At 38.3% G+C, this 25,403-nt stretch overlaps 1 protein-coding gene across 4 annotated transcripts; it reads left to right on the top strand.

Annotated features, from left to right (window-relative positions):
- LOC138018720 (ras GTPase-activating protein nGAP-like) lies at positions 1–25,403 on the top strand. 4 transcript variants are annotated; one of them, XM_068865424.1, is made up of 22 exons: positions 1–91; positions 4,501–4,586; positions 6,864–6,945; positions 10,604–10,758; positions 12,137–12,244; positions 12,829–12,927; positions 13,196–13,281; positions 13,902–14,032; positions 14,660–14,704; positions 14,845–14,910; positions 15,134–15,230; positions 16,016–16,095; positions 16,200–16,262; positions 16,356–16,468; positions 17,937–18,014; positions 18,113–18,180; positions 18,375–18,450; positions 19,296–19,386; positions 19,922–20,035; positions 20,264–21,303; positions 22,649–22,736; positions 23,740–25,403. In XM_068865424.1, the coding sequence occupies exons 3-22, from the start codon at positions 6,931–6,933 to the stop codon at positions 24,151–24,153; spliced, it is 3,027 nt and encodes a 1,008-aa protein (XP_068721525.1). In that variant the 5' UTR covers positions 1–91; positions 4,501–4,586; positions 6,864–6,930; the 3' UTR covers positions 24,154–25,403. The 4 variants fall into 4 exon arrangements, with proteins under 4 accessions (XP_068721525.1, XP_068721515.1, XP_068721529.1 ...); XM_068865414.1 differs by lacking the exon at positions 1–91 and adding an exon at positions 2,994–3,080; XM_068865428.1 differs by lacking the exon at positions 1–91 and adding an exon at positions 3,661–3,829.

The following is a 25,403-nucleotide window of genomic DNA, read 5'->3' on the forward strand; positions in this document are numbered from 1 at the left end:
TTCACGGGTGCATCGTCTGCGACACTCACGCCGGTTCCACTCTGAAGACGTGTTAGCTCTGCAGAATGGAAACCGCTCCTCAAAGCTCAGTGTAAGTTTGCTATAAACTGACAACAAAAAAATTTCTAAAAAGCCATGTGGCCATATTACAAACTCAAGTCTTATTGTTTTATCTAACCAGTTCTTGTGACTGATTTAGTCGACGCTGTCTATCACACTTCCCAAAGAACCCTAACTATAAGAACTCATTGCCATGGGATGAGCACCTATGAATGTTTTTCTTGCTCTTTGGAACAACTCTCTAATTTCTACGGGCTCTTGAAGGGAAATATACATAATCTGGTCATAATGTATTAGTTACATCACATTTGTGACGGGCATTAAATTCTAGATGAGGCAATGATCTCTGAGTAGAACGAGCTCGAGAGACATGTTCACTCCGTTACTCGCGTTTTCATTTACTTTTCTGTACCTGTTATACTCATCAATACTGTGATTATCGATGGTGATTTTAATGTTAAATACATTTCTTGTTTAGGAAACGCTTTTTTGTTTTATACTGTTTCGGTTTCTGATAGTGAGCAATACTTGATTAAATGTCTTCAAAAACACAACACCATAGATTGCCATGGAAACGTACTTCATGAAATGTCCTTCAAGAGCAATACCTGAACGCGTCACTGACACACGCGATTTTGTTCTATTTATATGCAATTACTCCATTTCGTATTTATTCTCTTAATGTGTCGCTCCACACTGGCAAGAGATTATTTTCTAAGTTCTAGGTAAAAGAGCTACTATCAATTTTGTCAATTTCCAAGGGACAACATTTCTTTTAGATTCGAGAATCGTTTTGTTCTTGCAAATAGAGTAATGGCAAGAAGTAAACGTTCCAGTAAAGTGAATTGATCTTCGAAAGTAACGAGATCAACATATTGTTTTGCTGTTCATTGTTTTAAGACATCTCCCAACGTTTTGAAGTGATATGTGAATAGCATAACAATTCTCCATAAGCCAATCCAAGACGTTTGAAACTGGCAGCAAATCATAAGCATTTTGATGCTTGAGAAAATATCTCGCTGAACTCAGAAAGCTTAAATATCTCAGTGGATCATCGACTGCATTGGTAGGAAGTGTAACTCTGAGATGCTCACAATAAGTTGTGCGATATTCCATTTCAAAGGAGTGACACCTTTTCAGAATGTAGGGCTTTGTTTCAATGTCTCTTTTTTTGCTATTCCTTCTAAATTTCAATTTGCAATTTAGATTGTGTAAAACACAATGGTGTCTTCCACTACAGAGAACGTCAGAAGAAAAGACCTCTCAGCAGCATTTACTTACCAACTCAAATAGAACAGCCTTTTTGGCACTCTAGTGTTAGGTTAACCACCGCAAAAGAGAACTAAATGACTTTTATTTGAAGAGTCATTCTTAAAGAAGTCATCTAAACAACAGATTGTTGAGTATATTAAACAGCACCAGGCACAGGAAGTAGCTTTCAATAGTATTTGTTTGAGCAGTCACACTCGATGATTTCAATGATTCTACCACATTATGAGACCAAACCAAAGGAGTGAGCTTGGAGAACTAAGGAAATAAACTATACAAGGCAACTTTCTAGGAAACCGACATATGGTAAAAAAAATCAAAATAAAAAAACGAGCAGAGAGAAGAGAAACACTGAACAATGGGCTTATCGGTTGATGGGTTGAATTCCAATAGCAAATCAGTTGCTTTCAAAGAAGACTGTTAAGGAAATTCATATCCATTGTTTTATTGAACTCAAGGGGTGCTTCAACAGCGCGCTCTGATGGGAAATTAGCATAATATTTTACCACAAATTCGTATTGTTTTTGTTAATTATTTCTTTTATAACTCCCCTCTTTATTATCCGAATCGCAAAAAGCCAAAAAAGGGCATTGTGTCAACATGTTAATTACCAGTCTGTTTTTCGTTTAGTCGACAGTGATCGCCAAATTTTTCAGTGAATGAATAACCTTTGATTTCCATCTTTACAAGTTGGCGTGAGGGCAATTACTTTACTGTAAATGTGATGCAATTCGTATTGTGGGTTGCGAGCTGCTCCGCATTGAGACAATTCTACCGGAAGATTTATCCAGTTTTATTGCGAAAGTGATATTGGGTGAAAAACATATATTTGAACTGCGGAGTATGCAAGTTGCAACTTGAGCATTTGCGAACTCAGAATTCTCAAAAAAACCCAGGTTTGAACGGGACTAGAACCCATGACCCTGCGATTGAGCTGCTCTTGCTCCACCATCTGAGCTATCAAGCTGTCTGGTAGCTGGTCATCTGTAAGTCTATATTGTATCCCGAAAATAGGTCAATGTATGATAGAAAGAATACATGAAAATATGTATCCCGTTCAAGCCTGGATTTTCTCAGGCCTTTTCCGCAACAGGTCTTGTGGATGATTACGTCACATGCTCAAAAATTCACCACCAATCCTCGTTTGACAAAATTATTCACATTATCTGGAACAAGTTTGTTCCTTTGGGATTCAGTTCAAACTAAAATTTACAAGTTTGATTTTCGAATTCGAGGCTTGGTGGTGAAATCATCACGCGAAAGGGCTCAACCTCAAGTTTGCTTCATAAATGCGATGATCACTTTCACTGACACCATAATTTCAATTGTCGCATTTTTTAAAAGTTTTTTGCTTTTCAATATCTCTGCAATGACATGGCATTTTAATTTTTTTTTCACTATAGTTAATCTAACTTTTACGTTAGAAAAAAAAAATAGGTTTTTTCCTTAGGATTTTGTTGTCTTGCTCAATTCTTTCATCTTCGTCCCTTAGTCAAATCTCGATTAGGAATAAAGAAAATCGCAAGAGCTTTTTTTCACGAAAGTCAACCGCGGTGCCATTCCGTTTAACTGTTGTTTTTTAATGAGTGTTCTTCGCGGCTGCGGTTGCTTTCGGCAATAATAGATTCCTTACGCCATGTTGCTCACGGTCGCGAGCCTGGGGCGCAACATATTTGTCAGCATTACCCATAACATTTATCGCTTGATATTACACCAAGTTAACGGCCAAGACGGACTTTTCGTGTCAGCAAGTAAGATTTTAATTGTATTGAACTCTACAGGAATGAGTATACTCTAGTGGTTTTGTATTTTGAAACGGTTTGGGGGAAAGTTCATTCAAAACCGATTGCTGTTTAGACTTCACACTCGTGCCATCCTTCACATAGTCATAGTTAAGGTCCATTGAACTCTCTTAAAATCCTTGACCGTTCCTTAACGCGCAGCAAGCGCCGAGGTTTTTGGTTCGATTGGATCGCAGTGACAACAAAAAAGTAAATTCTGCGACTAATAGAAAGGATACATCGATTCATTTGTGTTTTTCGGCATCAAAAATAATGTAGCAAGGCAGAGTTGTCACTTTTAAAAATAACTTTAAGGTTTAAGTACTTATGGAACTTGCTTTCACAACGAATCATCGTCAACGTCCAGTTCATGTAATCCAAAGAATTATTTTGTCTCTGCTCAGATTTCATACAAGCAAACGACGGTTCATTTTCTCGCAAGGTGATTTATTACGTTTCATGTGACGGCGGAAAAATTTTGCCCAGGCCAATATTGGTGTCGTGTACTGACTTCTTTTTCACGCTTTTGTGGTTAAGCTCAGCAGTGTGGGCAATCGACCGCTTAACCGTGGATCGTTTACTACCTGTCGGCTTCTGCTTCTTTCCAAACAATATTAGAGGCAATTTAAGAGCCAAGAGGTGGCGCTGCTGTCACATTTAGCATGTGGGAAGTCAAATAGCGATTTGTAAAGCAAATTAGGAAAGCTCAACTTTTTCAGGTGAAATATTAAGTAATCTAGAAAGGTATTAGAGTGTTCCTCGAGAAAATCACCTAAGAAATTGAATCATTGTACTTTTCACAGTATAATTATTTTATCTGCACTTTTGACCGATAGCATAGCGAGCCGAGAATTTTCCTAAGAGAAATTTGGAAAGTACCCACGCTTCACATGAATTTCATTGTCACTTAATTTGCCATCAAACATTTTTTATGTCAAATATTTCTTATCTTCGACTGAAAGAGATTTCTGCAAAATATCCCATCACTTTCACGCTGGTTTGTCATAGTCTTGAGGGGGGATGTATATTCCGTTTCCACTGTAATTTCCGAGTTAGTAACTCCCTAATTTAGGATTTATTAAAGAAAAAGATTATGAGCAGCCGATACTTTTTGAAAACCTGGTAGACAAGGATGTATTCGGCAATCTTTGATTGCAATTAACTTATACTTAATTAACCAGGTGAAGTAAATGTACTTTTAATTTTCTTGTTAGTTGCCATTTCCTAATACAATATTCCTCAGCAACCGCAGCCGAGGATATTACGTCAATCAGCGCGATCTCTGTCATTGCCACTTAAGATGCCACAAGAATAATTTTGTTTTGAACAATGCTAGTCGTATCTTCTAGCCTTCGAATGGTCACCCTAATGGTCGATTGTTACGTTTCAGGACATTTCCAAAAAAATTGCGGATGGATTGAGATCTCATCGCTCCAGAAGTTTGTTTATACCAAGGACCTTGAACAATGATGATGGGTATGTACTGATAGCTAAAAGCGTTTGCCAATGGAGTCAAATATATTAAGAACACTTATTTTGGCAACGTTTCCCCCAAGGTCTGTAAACAATGATCATTTTCGTGGAAAACAACGGCCAGAGAATAAACTCTTATTGATTTCGGAGTCGTTCAGTTGAACCTTGGAATAGCCTTAAGAAAACATTAAAACCTTGAACGGAGCAAGGGTGGCACAGTCGATTAGTGCGCGGCCTTCGTGCACAAGGTCCTTTGTTCGATCCCCGGATCTCACATCCTTGTTTCGATTTCTTTCCTTTCAGTGTAGCCTAAGTAGCTTTAAATACCCTTAAAACGGAGCACTGATGGAAAGAGGGGGGTAAACTGAGCGCACCGTCGGCTTCCTGGGAGAGTACTCTCTAGAGAGTAAAGAAACTTCCGACGTTAAATAACGTGTACCTGTACCTTTACCGGCTACCTAACGTTATTTTTACAGGAAGATAATTACACGTAAAAAAGTCACAATCGCCTTCGTGATTTAAGCGGAGAAAGTGAAAAGAGACGGGAATTTTTGTTGACTGTTTTTCTGCAAAGATAGGTGCTTATTTCAGTTGCCGATTTTAAATTTGGCGGAAAGTAGTTTTCGTCTGTTTTTCCCAATGCATATCAAGGAAAAGAAGACTATTATTTTCTAATGAAGTCAGAGACTTTCGTAGAGTGTACTTCAACACTGAGGTTGAAGGAAATCATCAAGTGAACTGAGTAGGATACTAATTCAAAATATGAACCCTTTTGTTTATGAAAGTCACTACCTCCCTTAAAGCCGCGTAATTGGTCCTTTTCTGTAGCTTTTTGTTAGGGAATTTCTTTCTTGAACCAAGTCGGCGAGTTTTTTATGCAAAATTTGATGTTGAAATGTCAGAACAAACTCCTTAATCCCTTTGCATTGTAATGAGGTAGGACAATTCCACAGAGATTGTTGTTGATTCGAAAGCGTGACTCTTTTGGTCCGGCCCAATGCTTCGAAAATGTGTCTCGTAGTTTGAGAAGCTCAACAATCTCAGCGCTGTGGCTATACGCTTTACTGAAGCAGCTGTTATGGATGCTTCACCATCTGCTCAACGTATGCAGATACCGAGTATTTACGTTTCCGATGCGCCTCAAACTCTTCGGGCTATGACACGGTAAGCAGTCTGATACCCGATCACGTCAATTTAACCAACTTAACTGTTTTCTCGAGGACATGCTTGACTAACATAATAAAAGGTATTCTCCTGAAAATAGTGTTTTTGTAAATTTAAAGTCAAAGCTCGTAATGGTGAGAAGTCCAGTCTTGTTTCATCCATTTTGACTTTCCGCTTACAAAGGAAGTTATAGTTAGTGAAGAAGACGTCCATGGCTCTTCATTTCCTCTTTTGTGTCCATTGAATGTACTGTCTCCGGGAAATTATTCTCTTATTTTGTTTTGTTATGTTTTTTTTTTTCTTATCGTTTGATTTAACTGGTTTGCAGAAGAAAGGATTTACTATATTGCTATCTCAGTGCTTTTCTTGGTCATGCCGTTACGCCATCGGCTCAAGTCGAATATCAAAACAGCCGTTCATTTTTCCTTTGTTCCACATACAACAGTACCACGCCACCATAATTTGCAGTTTCGAGAGCTTACGAGTTGCGTTTGTTCAAGATGTTTGATCTTTCAAGTTTTTATAACGCCAACTTGTGCTCATCGCGTGCCATGCCAAATGCATCCTTCTAAAACGAAGAAACACAGAACTGTTCTTCGGAATTTTCTCTTTACACATACTGCATCAATCCATAGAGTATAACACTGCAGTAAATCAATTTGCCACCCTCGTCAAAGTAAAAGTATGCGTCATTTAATCATTAACTAACCTCAGCGTGGTCAGTACATTGCTCACAACGGTATTTCAAAGAACACTTAGAGATTGCGCTATGCATACATTAATCTATATTCACATTTCGTTGGTTTAGTTTTGTGGTTATGAAATCGTTATTGCCAGCTGTTTCATGCAAGGGGTAACTACTCAACAAATTAGCTTCTTTTTATCAATTGTTTCTGTTTCGTTGAGTTCATTTAGAAGTTCATTAGCTCAGTATTTCAGTGATCATGTGGTCTCCACGACAGTTATATCAATTATGAAGGATATGATGTCACAGCAAGTTACTTATTGGCCATGGGGCTTAAAAGCTTATTGAACGCAGTTCCGTATTCAGTAGCAACTCTATGTTATGGCATTGACGATCATCTTTAATGTGGGAATTATTGATTGAATTTCCAGCGGCTTTTCAAACTTAAGTCCACCGCCTATCGCAAGATGGAGGTCACAAGAAACACTGGATAGCAAGATGAAAACAACAACTGTAAGTGATCTATTGTTTAAATAGTACTTTCTACGATAATAATATTATATAACTTACACTGTGATGGTCTATATTCTACTGGTATTGGTGGATCAGAGAGAGTGATTTGAAAGTTTCCCTGATCATAACTTAGTGTCGGAGTGAAGCTCCGACGCAGGCGTATAAATTTGTAGATGAATAATGTTCAGTTGTTTAGTTTTGTGCCACAATATTGGCAATTTACTTTTGAGTCGGCGTATTGAAGAAAGCTCGGCCTAAGTGGTATAGAAGAGTTCCACTGGCTGCTGTTCCTATTACGACCAGGTGCATTGGAGTTCCTTAAAACTCTGAGTATCTATACAACGAGCTGAGGCAATCCGAAGCGTGAAGCGTTGTGGTAATATCAAAGGGGAGCGGGCAGTCTAGATAACTTGATTTCCTTTTTTCCCCCGATCTTTGGTTTGCGTCTTTCACACGTTCGATCGGTTAACAATCAGGAGCAGTCACGCTTCCTTAAAATGTCTCCTAATTCGTCGTTTTTTTGTCTCACAGTAGACGTTCTTTAATGGTCAAATAAGCCTGTCCATCTAGATTGTAAACATGACACCTTTTAGAATCAAAATAAAAAATGTGCTTTTGGTAATTACCGGCTTGGCAAAAAATTCCGCTTGGCAGTTTATTATATTAAAAAGGCCAAAGAATGGTCTAGAGTGTTTTTTTGTTCCGATTTGAGGGCAATATGAGGCTTAAAGAAATTTCAAAACATGATGACTTTTCGATCAAACACATGATATACTCTTTCACTGTTTTCTGTGGGTACCGTGGTCAGAGCTTGTCCCCACACTCTAAATGCAAGTAAATACACAGACACTGCTGCATCTCTGCTCTTTAATGGAAAGCAGAAGAAAACATCTTCTTTGTAAAACGGTAACCAAATCTTCCGAAAGATAAAATGAAATTTTAAAATGAAGTGAATGAACCTTATTCTTTTTTTTGTTTTGTTTCGTCTTTGTGGAAAAAAAAATATTCAAAAATAAATGAGGAAGAACTGTACACTTATTCCTTGTGGAAACAGCTTTTTCTCCTTCACACAAATGTAAAAGTTACTTTCGGAAATATTTGTCGTACATTATACAATGTCACCGTGCTGTGTTTGAACAGCAAACAGGACGCTGAAAAGGCGCTTTGTCTAGAATAGTAATCACATGAAAGGTTGACGCCTTCCTTAATTTTAAGGTGCGTTCATTTATCAATGGAAACAATGAACAAAAACGAGGTCAGGAATCCCTTCCGCTTTACTAATAAGAACATTCCTGAGATTAAAAATGTTTCCTCTACATTGAAATTATGGCTTTTTCTTTATTGCGGTTGTAAGTGATTTAAATTAACAATGCCTTGTTGATGCGCTTTTATCTTGGCTATGAATTGACGAAAAGTTATTAATGCTTTACCAACCACTTCCAGATTAGGTTGATACGAACTGACACCTTTCAGATTTTTAAACTCCTCCCGAATTTAGATCCATTCTGAACGAGGTTGTTCTCTGTGTAATGCTTGGTCGTCTTTGACGAAGACGGTGATTACGTGACTTCTTTGTCGCTTCATATGCCCAGAAGTTGATTTCTGGAGGATTAAATGGATTATACCAGGAATTTTAAAAACGCTAACAGTGTGAAGGAAGTACGCAATTTCTATCTTTCCCCGTGTGAGGTAAGGGAGGCGGATTACAATTGCATTCTAAAAAATTCTCAAAGCAAAACAGCAAACAAATGTTGCGCCTTGTGGAGGCAGCTGGTCGTACGGTTTGCTGAGCATTCACGATTGACAACTGCATGTGTTGGAGGATGAATATTCCGTACTTCAGTGCAGTTTTGTTTCTAAGGCAGTCAGTCTCACTGTTTTATAATTGATAAAAAAAATCACTCCATTTAATACATTCCGACTAAACTCTATTTTGGTAATAAATCTTGTGTTACAGAGCCGTGCAAAGTCGCGTAAAGTTCTTTAATCGTCAGCCAGCTGAAGTTTAGTCCTGTTTCTAATTATTGCGTTTGTGAGTTTGGATTGCTTAGTAGGTTCTGCTAAACTTATTCAGCTTTTATTCGTATTTCGCGATTCCGAGTTAGATGAGTGATCGAGTGAGAGCCGAAAGAATAAACTTTCATACTTTTAAATAATTCTGAAAAAAAGAGAGAAACCCATGGTAATAACATTCATGACAACGATGACTATGAGAATGGCTGCATATCGTCTAACGTTTCTACGTTTGTTATCGGTTTTTATTCCCAGTCCACTATTGTCCTAGGATATCTTGAGACACGGACTCGTGAACACAACCATCTGAACGGTTGCATTACCAATGACGACAGTGGTTATGGTGATGTAATTATCAAAATGTCTGGGCTAGTTTATCGGTGATTGATTCGAATTCACCTAAAATGGCCACTGAATAGTAAAGCTTGTCCTACCTATCGCAACACAACCAGCAAGGCCTTATTTTCACAGCGGAAGCACTCGCATATTCTAATGCTGATGAAAACTGTCCAACAACTGAAAGAATGGCTTTCTAATGGAAGTCTGGACGTAAACAACTCTTCCCTCGGCCAAATGGCAGAAACCACAGTAGATTGGCTAATTTTCCATGCATTTTGCGAGGCAGCTCAAGAAGAATAAATTTTATGCTTCAATCTTCCTTATATGAGCTATTCAGTTATACGGAAGTACTTTAGCAAGCCGTCGTAGGAGATAGGATTTTACTTTCTTAATTGAATTCAACAGAATGACCAAACATACTTGAGATATTTCACAGCCGAAAGTAAAAAGGCAAATGTGCGTGTGAATAACCTTTTCATATTTTAGTGTCCGAGTTACTTTATAAAAAGAGAAATTATCTCTGGTACTTTTATCAGCATTCGTTTAAGTATCAAAGGGACAAAAGCAATAAAACCACAGTGGGTTTCCTTCGTATGTTCTACATAGTGTTTGGCACAGATGGAACACTAAAAATCTGGAACACAACGAAAGACCCGTGAAATCAGATTATCGGGGCCGTTAACCCAACCTTTTAGTTCGATTGTCTTCGTCTATTTTCTCGCTTTGAGCAAATCGGTTCAGCCAGGTCCGTAAATCGTTAGATAGTAGAAAAACTCTTACAATCTATCGTTAACCTTTAGCTTTCATGAAATGAACGTATAATTGAATTGCGGGTTATAGACGAATGAGAGAAGCGTCATCGCACTTACAGTAGCTGGACAATTTAAGCAGCTGTCTCTTAGAGATACCTTAAAAATTCAGGGTGGTCCAACTGGAACCCATGACTTCTGCGATGTCGGTGCAATGCTCTACGAACTGAGCTATGAAGTTACACAATTGGGAGCAAGTGATCATCGCACTTCAACGGGATTCGAAGCCCCAGTTGGGAGCATTACCGCACCAGTATTGCAGACTTCATGGGTTTGAATCCCGTTGGAGCCATCTGGATTTTTTCAGTGTGTCTATACGAGACAAATGCTTAAGTTGTCCATCTAAGTGCAATGATCACCTTCTCTCATTCGTTTAGCCTTAATGATTGCTTCTTACATATATATATTTTCTTCTAGAACCTGCAAGGAATGCGCTTGAGGTATTTTCTATAACTATTTGTCCGTCATTCAGTTTCTAAATTTTATTTCTTAAACAGGATAGCGTGGACTTGTCGATCAGTGGTCACGTGACAGTTCGGCCCATCCATCCCAGCATTCTCTCGAGGCAGCACTGTTTCCAAGTAACCACGCCTCATGAGACCAAGTATTTCTCATGCCGAAGTTCCAATGAGCTTGAAAAATGGGTTGTGAGGTGAGAAAAGCAGAAGTGGTGTCAAGTTTGAAACCGGCATCGACCTCGTTCTCCTTTGTATTATGTTCAGCAGTGCATGAGCGCAAAATAAGAGTCAATGGTAGATTAATTTACTACAATTTCGAAAAGCTAGGCGATCGAAACAGATTTTGTTTAATTATTATCTTGTACAGTATTGCTGAAGAAGCCCGAACGGGCGAAACGTACAATAAAGGGACTTTCAGTTACACGAGAAAAGTTCGCTCTATCTTCTGTTCATGCAAGTTATGGACTTGAACTAGTGACCTAGTTCAAGTCTACGTATCTATTCAAAGCTCTGGTAAAACCATTGAGCACTCTTTAGCTGAGGATAAATTTAAACATTTATCACGTCATTTCATGTTATATATGTGCTTTGCACAATGGAGAATCGGCTTTCCTTTTAAAGCTTTTTAAAGCTTTCTATATACATACATTGCTGATTGCTGTGTTGCTAGCATGGTTGTCCTGGTGGTGTAGTGGTCATTATCACACCCGACTAGTAACGGGGGACGTGGGTTCAAATTCCGCTCAGGGCAAATTTTCTTTCAAACATTTATTCATTAAAGATAGGAATATTGGGGGTGTACAGGGTCAGGGTTTCTCTGGTCTTGTCAGTATCCGTGAGACTGTTTTTAGCTTCATGATCATGCTCAAAGCAGTTTTCCTCTTACTGTTCTTGCCATATACGGTTTTTGAGGAATCCTTTTGTCACATGCATTATTTGCTTTGACGCTTCCTCATCAAGTCGAGAGAGGATGTTGCTCATTCACCATTTTTTTCAGTGCGATAATTTACATAAGCGAAACAGCAAAAACAATTCCTTCTCTTCGGCGTGATGAATCCAACGTTTCGAAAGTATCTTTTTTCTTAAAAATAAGGTGTGTGAAGAGGTATGACGGCATGCTGGCTTCACTGATTGGCAGCTATAAGTCAAATTGATTACAGCAACATCGAATATCACGTTATTTTCTGTGGGGAACCGTCTCAAGTTCTTCAAAATGTTCCGTAGAAAAATATCGACCATCAGGTAATAATTTCCCTTCGCCTCCGTAATTGTATCTGCAAAACGTAGTCTTTGAAGGATAATTAACTTAATTTGGCGCGTTTATCCAGTTGGTAATATTAATGTGCCCGGGAATTTCATGACAACCGTGGGGATGTTTGAACTCCATTTGAATCTTTTTCCAGAAAAATATTGTAGCTGTTATTAAAACTGTCAAAAAAGACAATTTGCTTATAAAATCGTTTTACCCCTTGTCGTGTACAAGGTGTCAGCGATGGTCGATTTGAGTTTATTGTCAACAGCGTTAGTGCATTGTTGTTTTCATAATCATTGAATGTCTCCTCGTCTTCACAGCATCAAGAAATCTATCCAACCGACAAGAGACATACAATACAGGACCGACATTGGTTTAACGGTGTGGATTGTCGAGGCCAAGGGACTCACGGACAAACCAAAACGGCGGTAATGCAACTAATTTTTTCCTATGCGACAGAAGGAAATCCCGTCAGGATTGAAAACTATCCCTTATATTGATTTTATCCTTGGTACTTCGTCTTCTCTTATTATTATTTTATGATTTTTCTTTGCCCCATGCTGTTTAACTGCCAAGTTTGCTCGTTTTCTAAGGCTCAACAAGATAAACGGAACCAAGATATAATTTGTTTGATTTGTCCGGAAAAAATGTGCGTCTTTGATATGCCTCGTGGTAAACCGTGGAATCGTTGCTATCACTTTCAATGCCCTTTCAAGCCCTTTTGGAAATACGTAAGGTTTACAATGTCAAGGTTTCAACCATATTTTTAAGGTGCGCACCTTTCTTGATAGGCTTGAAGATAATTTCATGATTAATAAAAGATTGATAAAAAATAATTATTTATGTGCACTACTTATCTTTTTTACTCATACTTGAGATATGAAGCAATGAAGGGCATTCATTAGAACAGATGACTTTCCATGATTGGGCCAAAAAATCCATAATAGTTGTGAGAATAAAATTAATTTAAAGGTTGCACAACTAAATGTTATAGATTTTTACTTTTTTGTAGGTTTTTCTGCGAGCTGTATTTCGATAAAGCCATCTACGCTAAGACATCTTCAAAGACAAAGTCAGATCTTTTATTCTGGGGAGAAAATTTTGCCTTCAAGTGAGTTTATTCGACTTTGATACAAGTTTCTTTGCAGAATGCTGGATTAAATAGTATTCTTTGTATGTAAGAAAAGGAACTGTTTGCCAACAATGTAACAATGTTATTAAACTGCTGTTGTGTACAAGGAGGACTGGGTCTGGGGATGGAATTGTCAGTATTCTAATACTGTCCACGATCTGTGTAGGGGTCATGTGATAACATATTCGCGAGAGAACTACTGCATGAAGTATTCACTTATTTTTCTGTCTCGTACTTATGTTCTCAGTGATTTACCCGAAGTAAAGACTATAACGGTACAAATTTACAAGGAAGTCGACGGCAAGAACAAGAAAGAAAAGAGAAAGCCTGTTGGTATGCAATACGTATTTTTTCGTTTTTAGGTCTAAAGGTAGATCATGTAAGTGTTCTGAGATCGTAACATTATGCGGATATGTACGCCAATAACATGTATGTATATCCAGTAAAATGTAGGCATAGCCTTATCTTTATATCCAGCAAACATCCCTGCTTCAGGAAAACACTGGTCTATTTTTTAAAAAAAGATGAGACTCTGCTCAGTAGTGTCTCGTTAGGAATAGATATTTTGCCAGGTATATAGCCAAGTTGTGAAAATGACTGAATAGAACAGGTAGGTGTCTGGGCCTTTCATAATATTTACTCGTTCATCTCAGAAGCAGTCCCCATTGACGAATAAAATCGTCTTGCCGCGTTAGACAGAGTAAAATGTCTCTCTCGCATGATTGAAAGGGTTTTAAATGTGAGCCGGTTGCCTCTTCCTCAAAGAAAGACACAAAGTAACTGGAGAGGAGGGAAACACTATGTTTTAATGTTGAACGAGGGAAATTATGCAGGGAAGAATTGTTACTTCCCCGAAGAAAATAGCGATCGTCAGAAATTGCTTACTAAAGACTGGCCTGGTCTCGCCGATGAGCTCAACTTATCACTGCTTTCACTATCATTTTCGGTAATAGCATCTGTAGATGTACCAGTTGACTCATTGGAAATTGGAGTTGAAGTGGAAAAATGGTTCCCGGTTACAATGGAAAGTAACAAAACCAATGGTGGAGAGTCACCCAGCATCAGACTGCGATTTAAATATCAGGTATTATATTTTTTTTTTTTTGCGTTGTCTTCTACTTTCTGACAAAGTTAACAAATATAGCTTTTTTCCCATGGAGGGACGTGTTGATTTGTACATCAAATGCAGGCAAAGTTAAGCAGGCGACGTCAGATGACGTCAAGCCGTGGTAATGGATTAAGCATTGCGTTTACGTAAAAACGCAAGCATCAGGCTGAAATTTGCGTTTTGCCAAAAATGAAAGAAACCTGTTTGATTTTAGTTCATTTCTTGCCTATTATCCCCAGAAATCGAGCAAGACAATACAGAATAAGAGGAATTTTCATGCTGCTTGTAGGAAAAGCAGCAGCCTTGTTTTTGCGATTTGCCGTTTCACGTAAACTGAAAGCGAAGCTAAATCTGTCTAATAACACAGTTATGGCATCCCCAAATTTCGACACTCAAGTCCAGAAATTCTGAACGATGCACCCAATTAGATGCATGCACAATTTTGACATCCAACACGAATTGTCCCTTCAAGTTTAAGCTTTTGATACCTATTTTCAACAACAATGTTGGGGTAAAGGTTAGCCTTATTTTTATCTTAGGGTAAATGCATCTGTTTATCCCTACATTATGAACTTACCTGCCCGTTTTTATCTCTTTGAATAGAAAGTTTCCATTCTCCCTGTCAAGTGCTATAATGAACTTCTGGAGGTAGGGGTATTTGATGTTTTGTTTTCAGTTGTCTTCTTTCCTTTTCCTATTTCATGAAAGTGACATCCGCTTCCCATTCTTCTTGGTTGGCTTCGTCATTTTTCTCATTATTCACCGCCTCGTTTCATTTATTGTTTCAGTATCTAAAACGTAACTACATGACATTGTGCCAAGCATTGGAACCAGTGGTCAGCGTGAAACTAAAGGTTTGTGAACAAAATTTTAAAAAAAACATTTTGTGGAATTGACCTTGGGGTTGTGGCGGTACAGTTTATGGTGTGTTAAGGGAGATTTAATTTTGAAAAAGGATTGCTTTTAGCAGTAGTTTGAACTTTCCAAAATTCTTAAATGGCATTCATATTTCCCTACTCGAGCTCACTTCTCAATCCGACTCTAATTGTAATCTGCAATTCACTTTTTTCAATAAAGGACGAGATCTCTCGGGTGCTCTTGAGAATTCTACAGGCTAATGGGAAAGCAACGGAATTTCTTGCAAGTATAGTGCTTGAAGAAGTAACAAATTTGGGTAAGTGCACGTGTTTCCAGAATGCGTTGATCATACTGTGAGTTAAAGGCTGACGAGAATCATGAATATTGTTGGAATACGTGTTTGTTAACAGAAAAACGGGTTCGTTTTCCCTACTGAGTTTAGGACTAAGTGTTAGATAAAGGTAGGTGAAAGTCTTCAACCAGAATTTTCGGAACTCTTCATTGCATTGTCCGATATCGGGAGTTCATGTTCGCTATCAGAGTTTCGGAGAGCACTTCTTTGTCGCTGTACAGCTTCATTTCATTGTACTTGTATCACTTTTTCACACCTGTCGCTCCTAGGAACCTGCATGATGAACTGCGTCTCTTTTTTAAGGACGGTGCCTAGTAATTCAAAGGTATTTTTGCGCGGTTTATGAATATGCGGTAAAAGCAGATCTTAACAAGTGTTATTGAAATCCAAAGAGAAAATTGGGGCTAACCACGCATTTTTCAAAGATAATTAATCAACAATATTTGTAAAAAGCTCTAAAATGAAAAGCGATGTATGGCGTTCAGTTCTTTTCCAAAGGGAAGCTTAATTATATCTCAAAAATGCTTGATTACCACCAATTTTCTTTTTGGATACCAAGAGCACTTGCTAAGTTTTGCTTCCTCCGCATAGTTTTAAACCGCGCAAAAAATATCCCTACATTAGTAAGCACCACCCATAGGAAACCCGAGTATCTCAACATGCGCAGAACGTATGCGCAATAAAAATAGTAGGCACTGTCCTTAAGTATGTCTCTGTGTGAGTTGTTCACTCTAATGCTTCATTTGCAGAAGATGAAAATCTTGTGTTTCGTGGTAATTCCTTTGCTACAAAAGCTATGGATTCCTATATGAAGATGATAGGTGAATCGGTAAGCCAGCAGTTCTTTGTTTCTCAGATGGTTCTAGTATTTCACAAATGTGCAACGGCAGCAAATGTATGAAGATTCACACTTCAATCCACTATTCTCTTTAGTATTTGCAGGAGACACTGGGAGATTTTGTTCAGTCTGTTTACGAATTTGAGGACGATTGTGAGGTGAGATTTTGTTCCGTTTACAGGGAGCTGCAAATTGCCGTATCATTTGCGAGATTTCAGATAAATATTGATTGTTGAACCAATGTTTCCCAGGTCGATCCATCTAAAAAGACGACTGGAAGTATCGAAGCTAACAAAAAGAACCTAAAAACGTTTGTTGAAAAGGTCTGGACCCTGATAATGTGCTCATCCTGTTTCTTTCCCAGGTAAGTAAGAGGACACAACATGTTTTCGAAAATATGATGGCGTCTTATGAGTTCAGCGTTTTACCTTTCATTTCTTCATTATATTTCCTTATTAAAATTTCGACCTCGGTTATTGCGTTTCTAGCTTTCTGATTTGTCCATATAATCTCGGTTAAATATCGGTTAATATACTGTACGACCTACTATGGAAGTGATTGCGTCAAGCCTCGTTGGCTATTACCATCTCATATCCAACGCCCACCCATGGAATAATTGTTAATTATTTGGCTTTTACTTGTCCGTCAAAGCTCCGCACATAAGCTCCGTCCTTGAGAGAAGGTATGGTTCTTCTTTAGTCCATGTTATTAACGTACATGATTTACTCTGTAACTCTCCTTCAACTTTTTGACTTTATAAACTAGAAACTTAATTTGAATAACATTGAAAGATAGTGTTGGAGGAAACAATCTTTTCTTCTTTTGACTCCTCTTTTATTCCATTTAACAAAACAGTGGCGACTCTACAACTGTTCTTACCCTAAAAAAGCTACAACTACAATCGTAGTTCTCTAGAGACAGTCTTTTTTATCCATACTTTAGCCGACCTGTCAAGCTGCTCAGAAGCGAAATATGCTTGCGCAGTACCTACGTAAGCATTTCTTACTTTTAGCTTTGCAGCCATTCGAATGATTCTTCATGAATTCAATTTTACTAAGATCCGTCCACTATAACACTGAGTGATAAATATGAACTTAAGCTTTTCCTATAATGGAACTTGCAAAAACCAACTGTTATAGGCTACTGCATGTGAACAGGTTAAAGATACTCTTAAGAGAAACAGAACAAAATCCTGGACTCCTAGGATTTTTATCTCGACTATGCGTCTAAGAAACGTTACTTCCAATGAACAGAAATGTGGAACAAAACTTTTTATCATTATAACAAATTTTCCAATAAGGATAGGGAGCCAAAAGATTAATTGAGACCTATATTAATATGCTTCATCGACTCACAAAGGAGCCATGAACGATAAAATAGATAAGAAAGTTATTTACAGGAAATTTCTGAAAAAAGAATCGACCTTATAGGGAAGTACTGCGAAGTAATATTAAGGTCCGTAAAGCTATTTTTGATTGCGGTAAAAATTTAAAAGCTATCTATTGTTATTTAGAAAAAAACAATTAAACATTTTTGGAAAAGAATCTACCTTTCTATATGGTCTCATCACCCGTACGTTTTAGGGAATTCGTGCCACGAAAAATTCCTTTTCGACGACAAAAATGGAGGGTGCCGGGCCGTAAATTTTAGGCACTGGGGCCAAATTCAAACAGGTTGTGAAAACCAGGTTATAGAAACAGCTGCTTCACATTTAACTCGTGATAACAGAAAATGTTAATTAATCACAGTTTTTTTTTTTCAAAAAAGCCGTTTTCTTTAAGACTGAAATTGATCTCTTAACCAAAACGTTTATGTTTTTTTCGCTCTCTCAGTGATCTCCGAGCAACGTTTCACGAGTTTCATCGTTGGCGGGAAGGAGTTAGCGACGATTTGAGCACAAAACTAATCAGGTACGTTTATACAGTGAATTCAGTGATTTTTGTTTTCTTTTCGAAACTATCGACGAAAACATTTATAAAATAACACATTTTTTACGTTTCCTTTCCAGTGGTTCCATCTTCTTGCGATTTTTGTGTCCTGCCATTTTATCTCCCAGCCTGTTTCATCTAGTGCAAGGTTAGTCTTTCAAGTATGGCTTCTGTTTTGAAATTGTGGGTAAATGAGATTTTAACACTCTCTTAACTGAAAACATAAATATTCCTTTCCTGGAAAATAAATGGGTCGAATAAATGCTGAAAGGCGTTCGGAATTTCTATATCACAACATTCCGAACATCATTTGATTTGTGGCTAATAGTGACAATTTCGCAGAATATCCAGATGAGAAAACATCGAGAGCGTTGACGCTGATTGCCAAGGTGATGCAGAATCTTGCCAACTTCACGAGGTAAACAACTGCTCTCGATAATGCTGATAATAACACTAATAATATTCACCGTCATTATCGTGATCATGATTACTTATACTGTCTCTCGGTTGATGGCAATATTTGGAATGCGTTAAGAGTCAGAACTCTTCACGAGCTCATAACCAGGAGCTTAAAATTCCAAAACTCGGGCTATTTAACGGCATTTTCACAGATCAAGCTATTTTTAGACGAGTTCTTAACTAAGATTTGACCTGCATGAGTGACCATTCTCAGTCCCCTGGGTAATAATTTCTCATGCAAGGCTTGTGATTTGCTGGAAAGGTCTAGTTTCGCGGGAAAATCATTCTAAAAATAACTCGGTCTGTATAACGCCATTCCACAAATACAATGACGTTGTACGCTCCTAGTCCATGAGCTCTCGAGTCTGTTTAACAGAGAGTTTTCCTGCTGGGGCCAGTACCAGTAAAGATCACGACGAAAGTTCTGAATACTTTGGGACAAAACAGTGCTAGAGAAAAAAACGGTGCAGGATATCCTAGGCCACAGGTTGTGGCCCGATACCCTTCGATGTTACCTGCACGAGCGGTTAATATAATTAATAATAATACTATTAATAATAGTAGTAATGATAATGATAGTGTTAGTGATGTGTGATAATGATAAAGATAACGATGAATGGTGTAAGACTAAACGCAGCATGTGAACATTTAGCACCGAAATATTCGGAGAGTATGACATGTTAGGATGAAACAGCTTTATCTAATTTACAACAGCGTAATTTTTTTGTTTGTTACGTTGCTCACTTTTAATGGAGCACTTTTAACTTCGTTTGATCCTTTTTAACTGATGTCCGCTTCTTACAGGTTCGGTGGAAAAGAAGAATATATGGGTTTTATGAACGGATTTGTGGAAAAAGAGTTCGTAAATATGAGAAGATTTATCGATGACATATCAGTAAGTTAAAATATTTTTGTGCTGGATTGTTTGAATTAATGACGGTATTGAGTATTTGCAAGGAGATATGCAAATCCCAGAAGATCCTTTCAAGTTGACCGAGTGATATATTTCCTTTTAGAGTTCTGACAGAAAAAACATACAAAAATACCCGGCTGACCGCTTTCCGTGGGGGTTTTTCAGGCCCAACGAATCACACTCAACGAAACGAAACGACAGAACAGAACATAAACACCAACTGTGATTGAAGAATCCCAACCACCCAGAGACAAACCAGTTGGTTATTTACTAGTGTAGCTGAGAAGTTGAACCAGCTTATACCAGGATCAAATACAACAACGATCGAGTGGTCAGAATGTGTCTTGAACCTGGGATCTCCGAATCTAAAGGCAAGCTCATTACCACTGGGTCGCACTGCCTCCATCTTTTTGTGATTCCGTGTTATCGTTTAGACTTTCACAATAGTAAGGTTTCACGCAAGAAGAGTGAATGTTAATGGCAGCTTCTTACATTGTATTATATAATTTCTGTATAGCAACAATCAAGATCGGACACTTGTGAAAACCAGTTTGACGGAATTATTGACTGCGGCCGAGAACTCGCCCTCATGTACTCCATCTTAAAAGATGTCACCAGCAAGATGAACCAGGTCAGTTTGCCTGCAAATTTATATCTTCACTTCAAAATTTCTATATAATAAGGTTAATGGAAATGAGTGAAGAGATTGCTTCTCAAGCGTGAATTAGGCATGACTCGTGGAGAAGATCTAGATTTGGAAAACATAGGACGGATTGCAAAAGGGCCTGTTACTTCTTCGTCTCTGTTACCTTTTCGCTTTAGTCTCTCAATCCCAAATGATCTTTTTGTCCTTTTATAGGATGCTGCAGAAGCCCTTCGCCCTCTCCAGTTTGTACTCAAGTCCCTACAAGAGACATACCACGATTCTGAAAGGAATTTTGTCATTGGAAATGAAAGTCTAGTGGCACATCGGAAATGGGCGTCATCCTCTGACCTAGTTACTGATCAGGACAAGAGCAACATCACTCTTACCCCGGTGTCACAAATAAGGATCATGAAGTCACCAAAGAGAGCGCAGAATTCCTTGGACGATAGTTCGCAAGACGCTAGTCTATTCTACAACGGTAGCACACCGACTGCGAAGACCCCTGAACGTTTGACGGTATCGCGCTACGATAAATCGATTCTCTCGCCTATTTCCGATGTTGATCCTCCAGTTTCCTCACCCAGGAAGCATGATTTACAAAGCAGCCTCAGGCGGCGCTCGTATCGGAGAGCTATCAACGAAAGCGGTAGTAACAATTCGATCGAATGTGGCAAAGATTCTTCTGAAAACGGGTTGATAAGCAAGAAAACGTTGGATTCACCTCGTCGGTCTCTCAAAGAGGGACCTCTTATTGTTTCAAGTGTGGATGGCGGGACGCCAGGTGACAGTCGGGTAATTTACAAGGGAGATACTGGACCAAAACGAATTTCCAGGACACTTCCTGCCTCGCGCCGACGAGATAATAAAGAAGGAATTGATGTTCCGGTAGACACTAAATCTCCAGTTATAACAGATCAGTCTCGAACGGCATCTCTTGAAAGACAGTCCTCGCCTAAACCACATCCGCTTGCAACAAGTGACTGTCTAAGAAGGTCATCTGGAGAAAAGGATGCTTCTTTTTTGTCTTCATCTCCCCAATCTTGTCGCAGGTCATCACGCACGAGCAACAACTCAGCCAAGTTCTTGAATCCTGATCATGTAGCTCGCAGTTCATCGCGGACTAGCAGCAGCTCTAGTGGTAGTGACGAGAGTTGGCACAGCGTAGCAAGCAGCGTGGAAGGTGGCCGAGGCAGAAGAAGGGTGCGGAAGATGACACGTTCACCGAGTCCTGAGGACAGCGGAGTTGGAACCGAGTAAGCAACTTTTTCTTCAAGCAAATTTTCATCTTAAAAGTAATTTCCTCTGCAAACTGTTTTGTTATGTCCTTGTAGAATCCCGCCCGTGTTTCCTTCCCTGCACTTCCTTCCTTTTCATCTCTTCGTGCACACGTATTATCCATCCACGTGCAATTTATTTGATCCTTGGACCATAAACGACATATTGCTCTTCAAGTTAACAAAAGAGAAGGCTACGTCAAAGGTTCCTTTACATAATTAGTAGTAACTTCACTATGCTTGTTCTGGTGCCTTGAAAAACAACAACCCTTCAGTTACTTATTCTCCCAAGGGAGCCGCCATTGTTTGGATATTTTCGCGAAGTTAAAATGAATGACGTTCGGTTTGTCGTCTTTGAATTGCATGGCCTTACATCTAAGCTTTGTTCCTAGTGTTTATGACCCTGAAAACCTCTCTTCTAAACCGCACTCGACTCTTGTGAATAATTATGATTTGCTCAGTTTGGGCATTACTTTTGCGAATGAGCCTGTATAAGACTTTTCTGACGTCTCTTTGCACATCAGTTGCCATTTGGATAAAACTCGAATTCACACTCAGTTTAAACAAAACTTGGAAAGAGATAAATATTAATTGAATACGGTGAGTAATTACACTCTCTCAAGTCGAACGCATAAAAGCTTCGATCGGTCCGCAGCAAAAATCAAATAAAATGGCAAAGCTCTTGTTTTGGAGCTTGTTGTCGTGATAGTGACAACAAGTTCTGCGTATATCATGACAAAAAGATTACGTGAAACGTATGGAAATACTTTAGCTAAGACGAGAGCGTTGTCCGACAACGTCTGTCAAGACATAAAAAAAAGTATTCTTAACTGCACAAAAACATATCTTTTGCCAATTTTGAAATGTCTAGTAGTCCATTGATATGAGGTTCGAGCATTGTCCGAATGTGCTAATATTCAATATTCCCACCAATTGAGCACAATTACGATCCTTGAATTGACGGATTATTAGAGCGCGAATGACTTATCATATCCCCCGGTCAGCGCCCCTGAGATTAAAATTAATTAAGAGGCCCCTCTTTCCTTTTTCTCTGCAATCTTTCATATGCAAATTTTCCTTCTCATTACTTTAGAAATCACACAAAAGAAAGCTTTTCCTACCAGGAATATAATATATATACGTATTTTGCACAAATTATAATCACTTCAACTCGATATCAGTTGCCTTCTAATGGTCCTCTGTACGTATTTCCAGTTTCAAAATATCCAATCAAGACAGACTTGAAAATAGCTAAATTCTAAACCATTCATTAGGTTACTCCTTAAACATTATTTTGTTTGGTTTCATCTCTTTTCTTTAACAGAACAATTTGGGAAAGGATGGCGCCTAAAGCAGAGCCCGAAGACTTTGTGAACGGTTACGACCTTGTGTCTCCCAAGACTGCAGCTGAGGTATGCCATGGGTTCTCATAATGATTACTTAGACACTCTTGATTTGTCGGAGGAAATGTAACAACTATCGACATTCTAAGTTTCTAAATCGTGATTTTCCCCAAACGTTTTGTCGTGTTTTCAAAACAAATGACCTGGGCTGACGCTTAATCCTGAGAGCTTATTTCATCTGTGACAGCGAATGAATTTAAATTAATCGTTATTATCAAAGTTAAGTTTATCAAATGTACTATTACTCGGACTTGACATCAATTACACCATGTCTTCACATGGACAATCTTCCAATGGAAATACCGACCGGAATGGGTCTCAGTTAAAAGGTAGATATGAAAAAAAGGAAAGCAATGCTATGTGAACACTTACACGTATTTTTCTATGAGTTGCGAGCTAACTGATCTCACTACTTTAAAGAGGACATTTTAAGAAATATTTTGGAATGATATGCTCGTGAATCAGTTGGAAACCGGAAAATTACTAATTACAAGCAATGCTGATAGCATTACTAATAATAGTCAGTGTATGATGCGGACTGCTTTACTTACATCAACCGGGAGATTTCTCTAAAGAATTTGAACCATGTTACTCATCGAAGCTTAATTGCGCAAAATTAATCGGAATCTTTCTTGCCAATCTCTTTACACTTGTAAACAAAAGTAAGCAAGTCTGCTGGGTGATTCGGTCGCATATCCAATGTTTCGACGGGTATGCGTATTTCACCGGACTCAGTTACCAGGCCTCCAGAGGCAGATCAGTCTCTTCCCAGAAGACAAAAACATTCAATATAATTTTTTTCAATTTATTCCAGATTATTATTCGTGATGATATTCTTGTGAACATTTGTGAATATGTAATCGTGTAATCTTGTCTAATCTACATTTGGGGTTGAATTCTCTTGGAAAAATAGCACCCAATCGGGCTTCAGAGGAACGATTTTGATTTCCCGGCTGTTTTTATCATATGTAAACATTCAGTAGTTGTGACCTTTTTGGTTTTGCTTTTTTAGTACGAAAAAGAGCTCACCAATCTTCGCGAGGAACTGCTGGAGACAAAGAGGACTCTAGCCTCAACCCACGAACAGTTGATTTTGCAAGAGTCCAGCACACACAAACTCGTAGCGTCCTTCAAAGAAAGGCTAGCAGAAAGCGAAAATGCCTTGCAACAGTTGAGAGAAGAAAAAGATCAAGAAATGAAGGAACTTCTTGATCGGTTGGTAAGCGTGGAATCTGAATTGCGAAAAGAACAGAAAGAGATGCAAGAAGTGATCCAAGCCAAACAGGTCATCATCGAAGCCCAAGAAAGAAGAATCAAGTCGGTTGACTCGAACAATGCTAAGTTAATTGCCACCTTAAATCAGATTGGGGGGTCAAGAAACAACAATAACAACAAATTGTTGAATTATCCCAGTAGTGACCTCTAGTTTGTAGTACTGAATTACATTTGGGTCTGGAAAACTTAAGGTATGGGGAAGACAGATGCGACTGTCAAGTACAGGGCTCAACTATGTAGAGGGAAATTCAGAAAAAAATGGAGTCAAAAGTCGTTAGAAAAAATGAAGAAATTCCTCAATCTAAGGGAGCTGAAAGTCAGATAAAGAATAATGCATTTGAATAAAATCGTAACACGATTTTCTAATAAAAGGTAATGTGGTATACTACTGAATAGGAAGTATCTTCTTTTCCATCTGGGAGCCTGACAAATTTCTACCATGATATTAATCAAAATGCATGATCGGCAGTCATGTTTTGTTAACCCAAGCATTAGAAAATATTTGCATGCGAACAGAATTTAATTGCATATCATGCCTCTGTGACGTCGTGTGCTTACGCTCTAGTTTAAAAACTAATTACAATTTCGTTCATGCATTTTCTCAATGTGTGGATCGTTGTCATATTGTTCATTTGTTCTTTTTTTCAGTTCTTAGAGATATTTTCCTTTTCATTTTTTTTGTGTTGTGAAATGACTATGCATTTTGTTGTACTAGATGTTTTAAACCGACACTATCAAAAACAGCATTTATATTTATGAAGAAAAAGACTGGACACTTGCCTCATAATAACCTCTGGCTTTCCATCGCCATTTCTCCTCCTTACCTAAACGGGCTACGTTACGATTTTTGTCCAACTGCAGTATACGACCTGTAAGTCGATAGGAACTCAAAAATAATAATTGCAATTCGACAAATGAAATGGATGACACTGTTTCTGTTGAAAAACTGTCACGCTGTTGGCCAAAATTCAGCTTGAGGTAGTTATTCTTCGTCCAGTAAAATGCATCACACTTCTATAGGCCAAGAAGAGTTGGCGATTTCTGTACAGTTTTAACCACATTCCGGCAGAGGTCTTATAACATAGCCCACTAACATGAAAATAGAAGGGCTTTTTTGTAATTTTAGATAGGCAAGGAACATGGATTCGAAAACCAACATTTGCTTTAACTAAGAGTTTTATCATTTAGTCATTTCCAAGGACTGAATTTTTAACGCTCAAAAGCAATAAAAACCCCGGAGATATGTTCCAATCGAAGGATCTTACATTTCAAATTTATAAGTAATAGACCCATGTGCCAGTCCCAGTGTAAGTAAGTAGTGATATTTAACTAAACATCAATTTATATTATATGTAAAGTAATCGATAAAGTTCACGTAGTAAAGCCTTTTGTTTATGTTAT

This window comes from Montipora capricornis, chromosome 2 (assembly GCF_036669925.1).
Source record: "Montipora capricornis isolate CH-2021 chromosome 2, ASM3666992v2, whole genome shotgun sequence".
Lineage (NCBI taxonomy): Eukaryota > Metazoa > Cnidaria > Anthozoa > Scleractinia > Acroporidae > Montipora > Montipora capricornis.

Coding starts and splice junctions, on each gene's coding strand:
- LOC138018720 (XM_068865405.1), top strand. CDS start 6,566: ATGAAATCGTTATTGCCAGCTGTTTCATGCAAGGG. Junction 14,033..14,659: donor GACTGCGATTTAAATATCAG/GTATTATATTTT, acceptor CTCTTTGAATAG/AAAGTTTCCATTCTCCCTGT. Junction 18,181..18,374: donor CCTGTTTCATCTAGTGCAAG/GTTAGTCTTTCA, acceptor ACAATTTCGCAG/AATATCCAGATGAGAAAACA.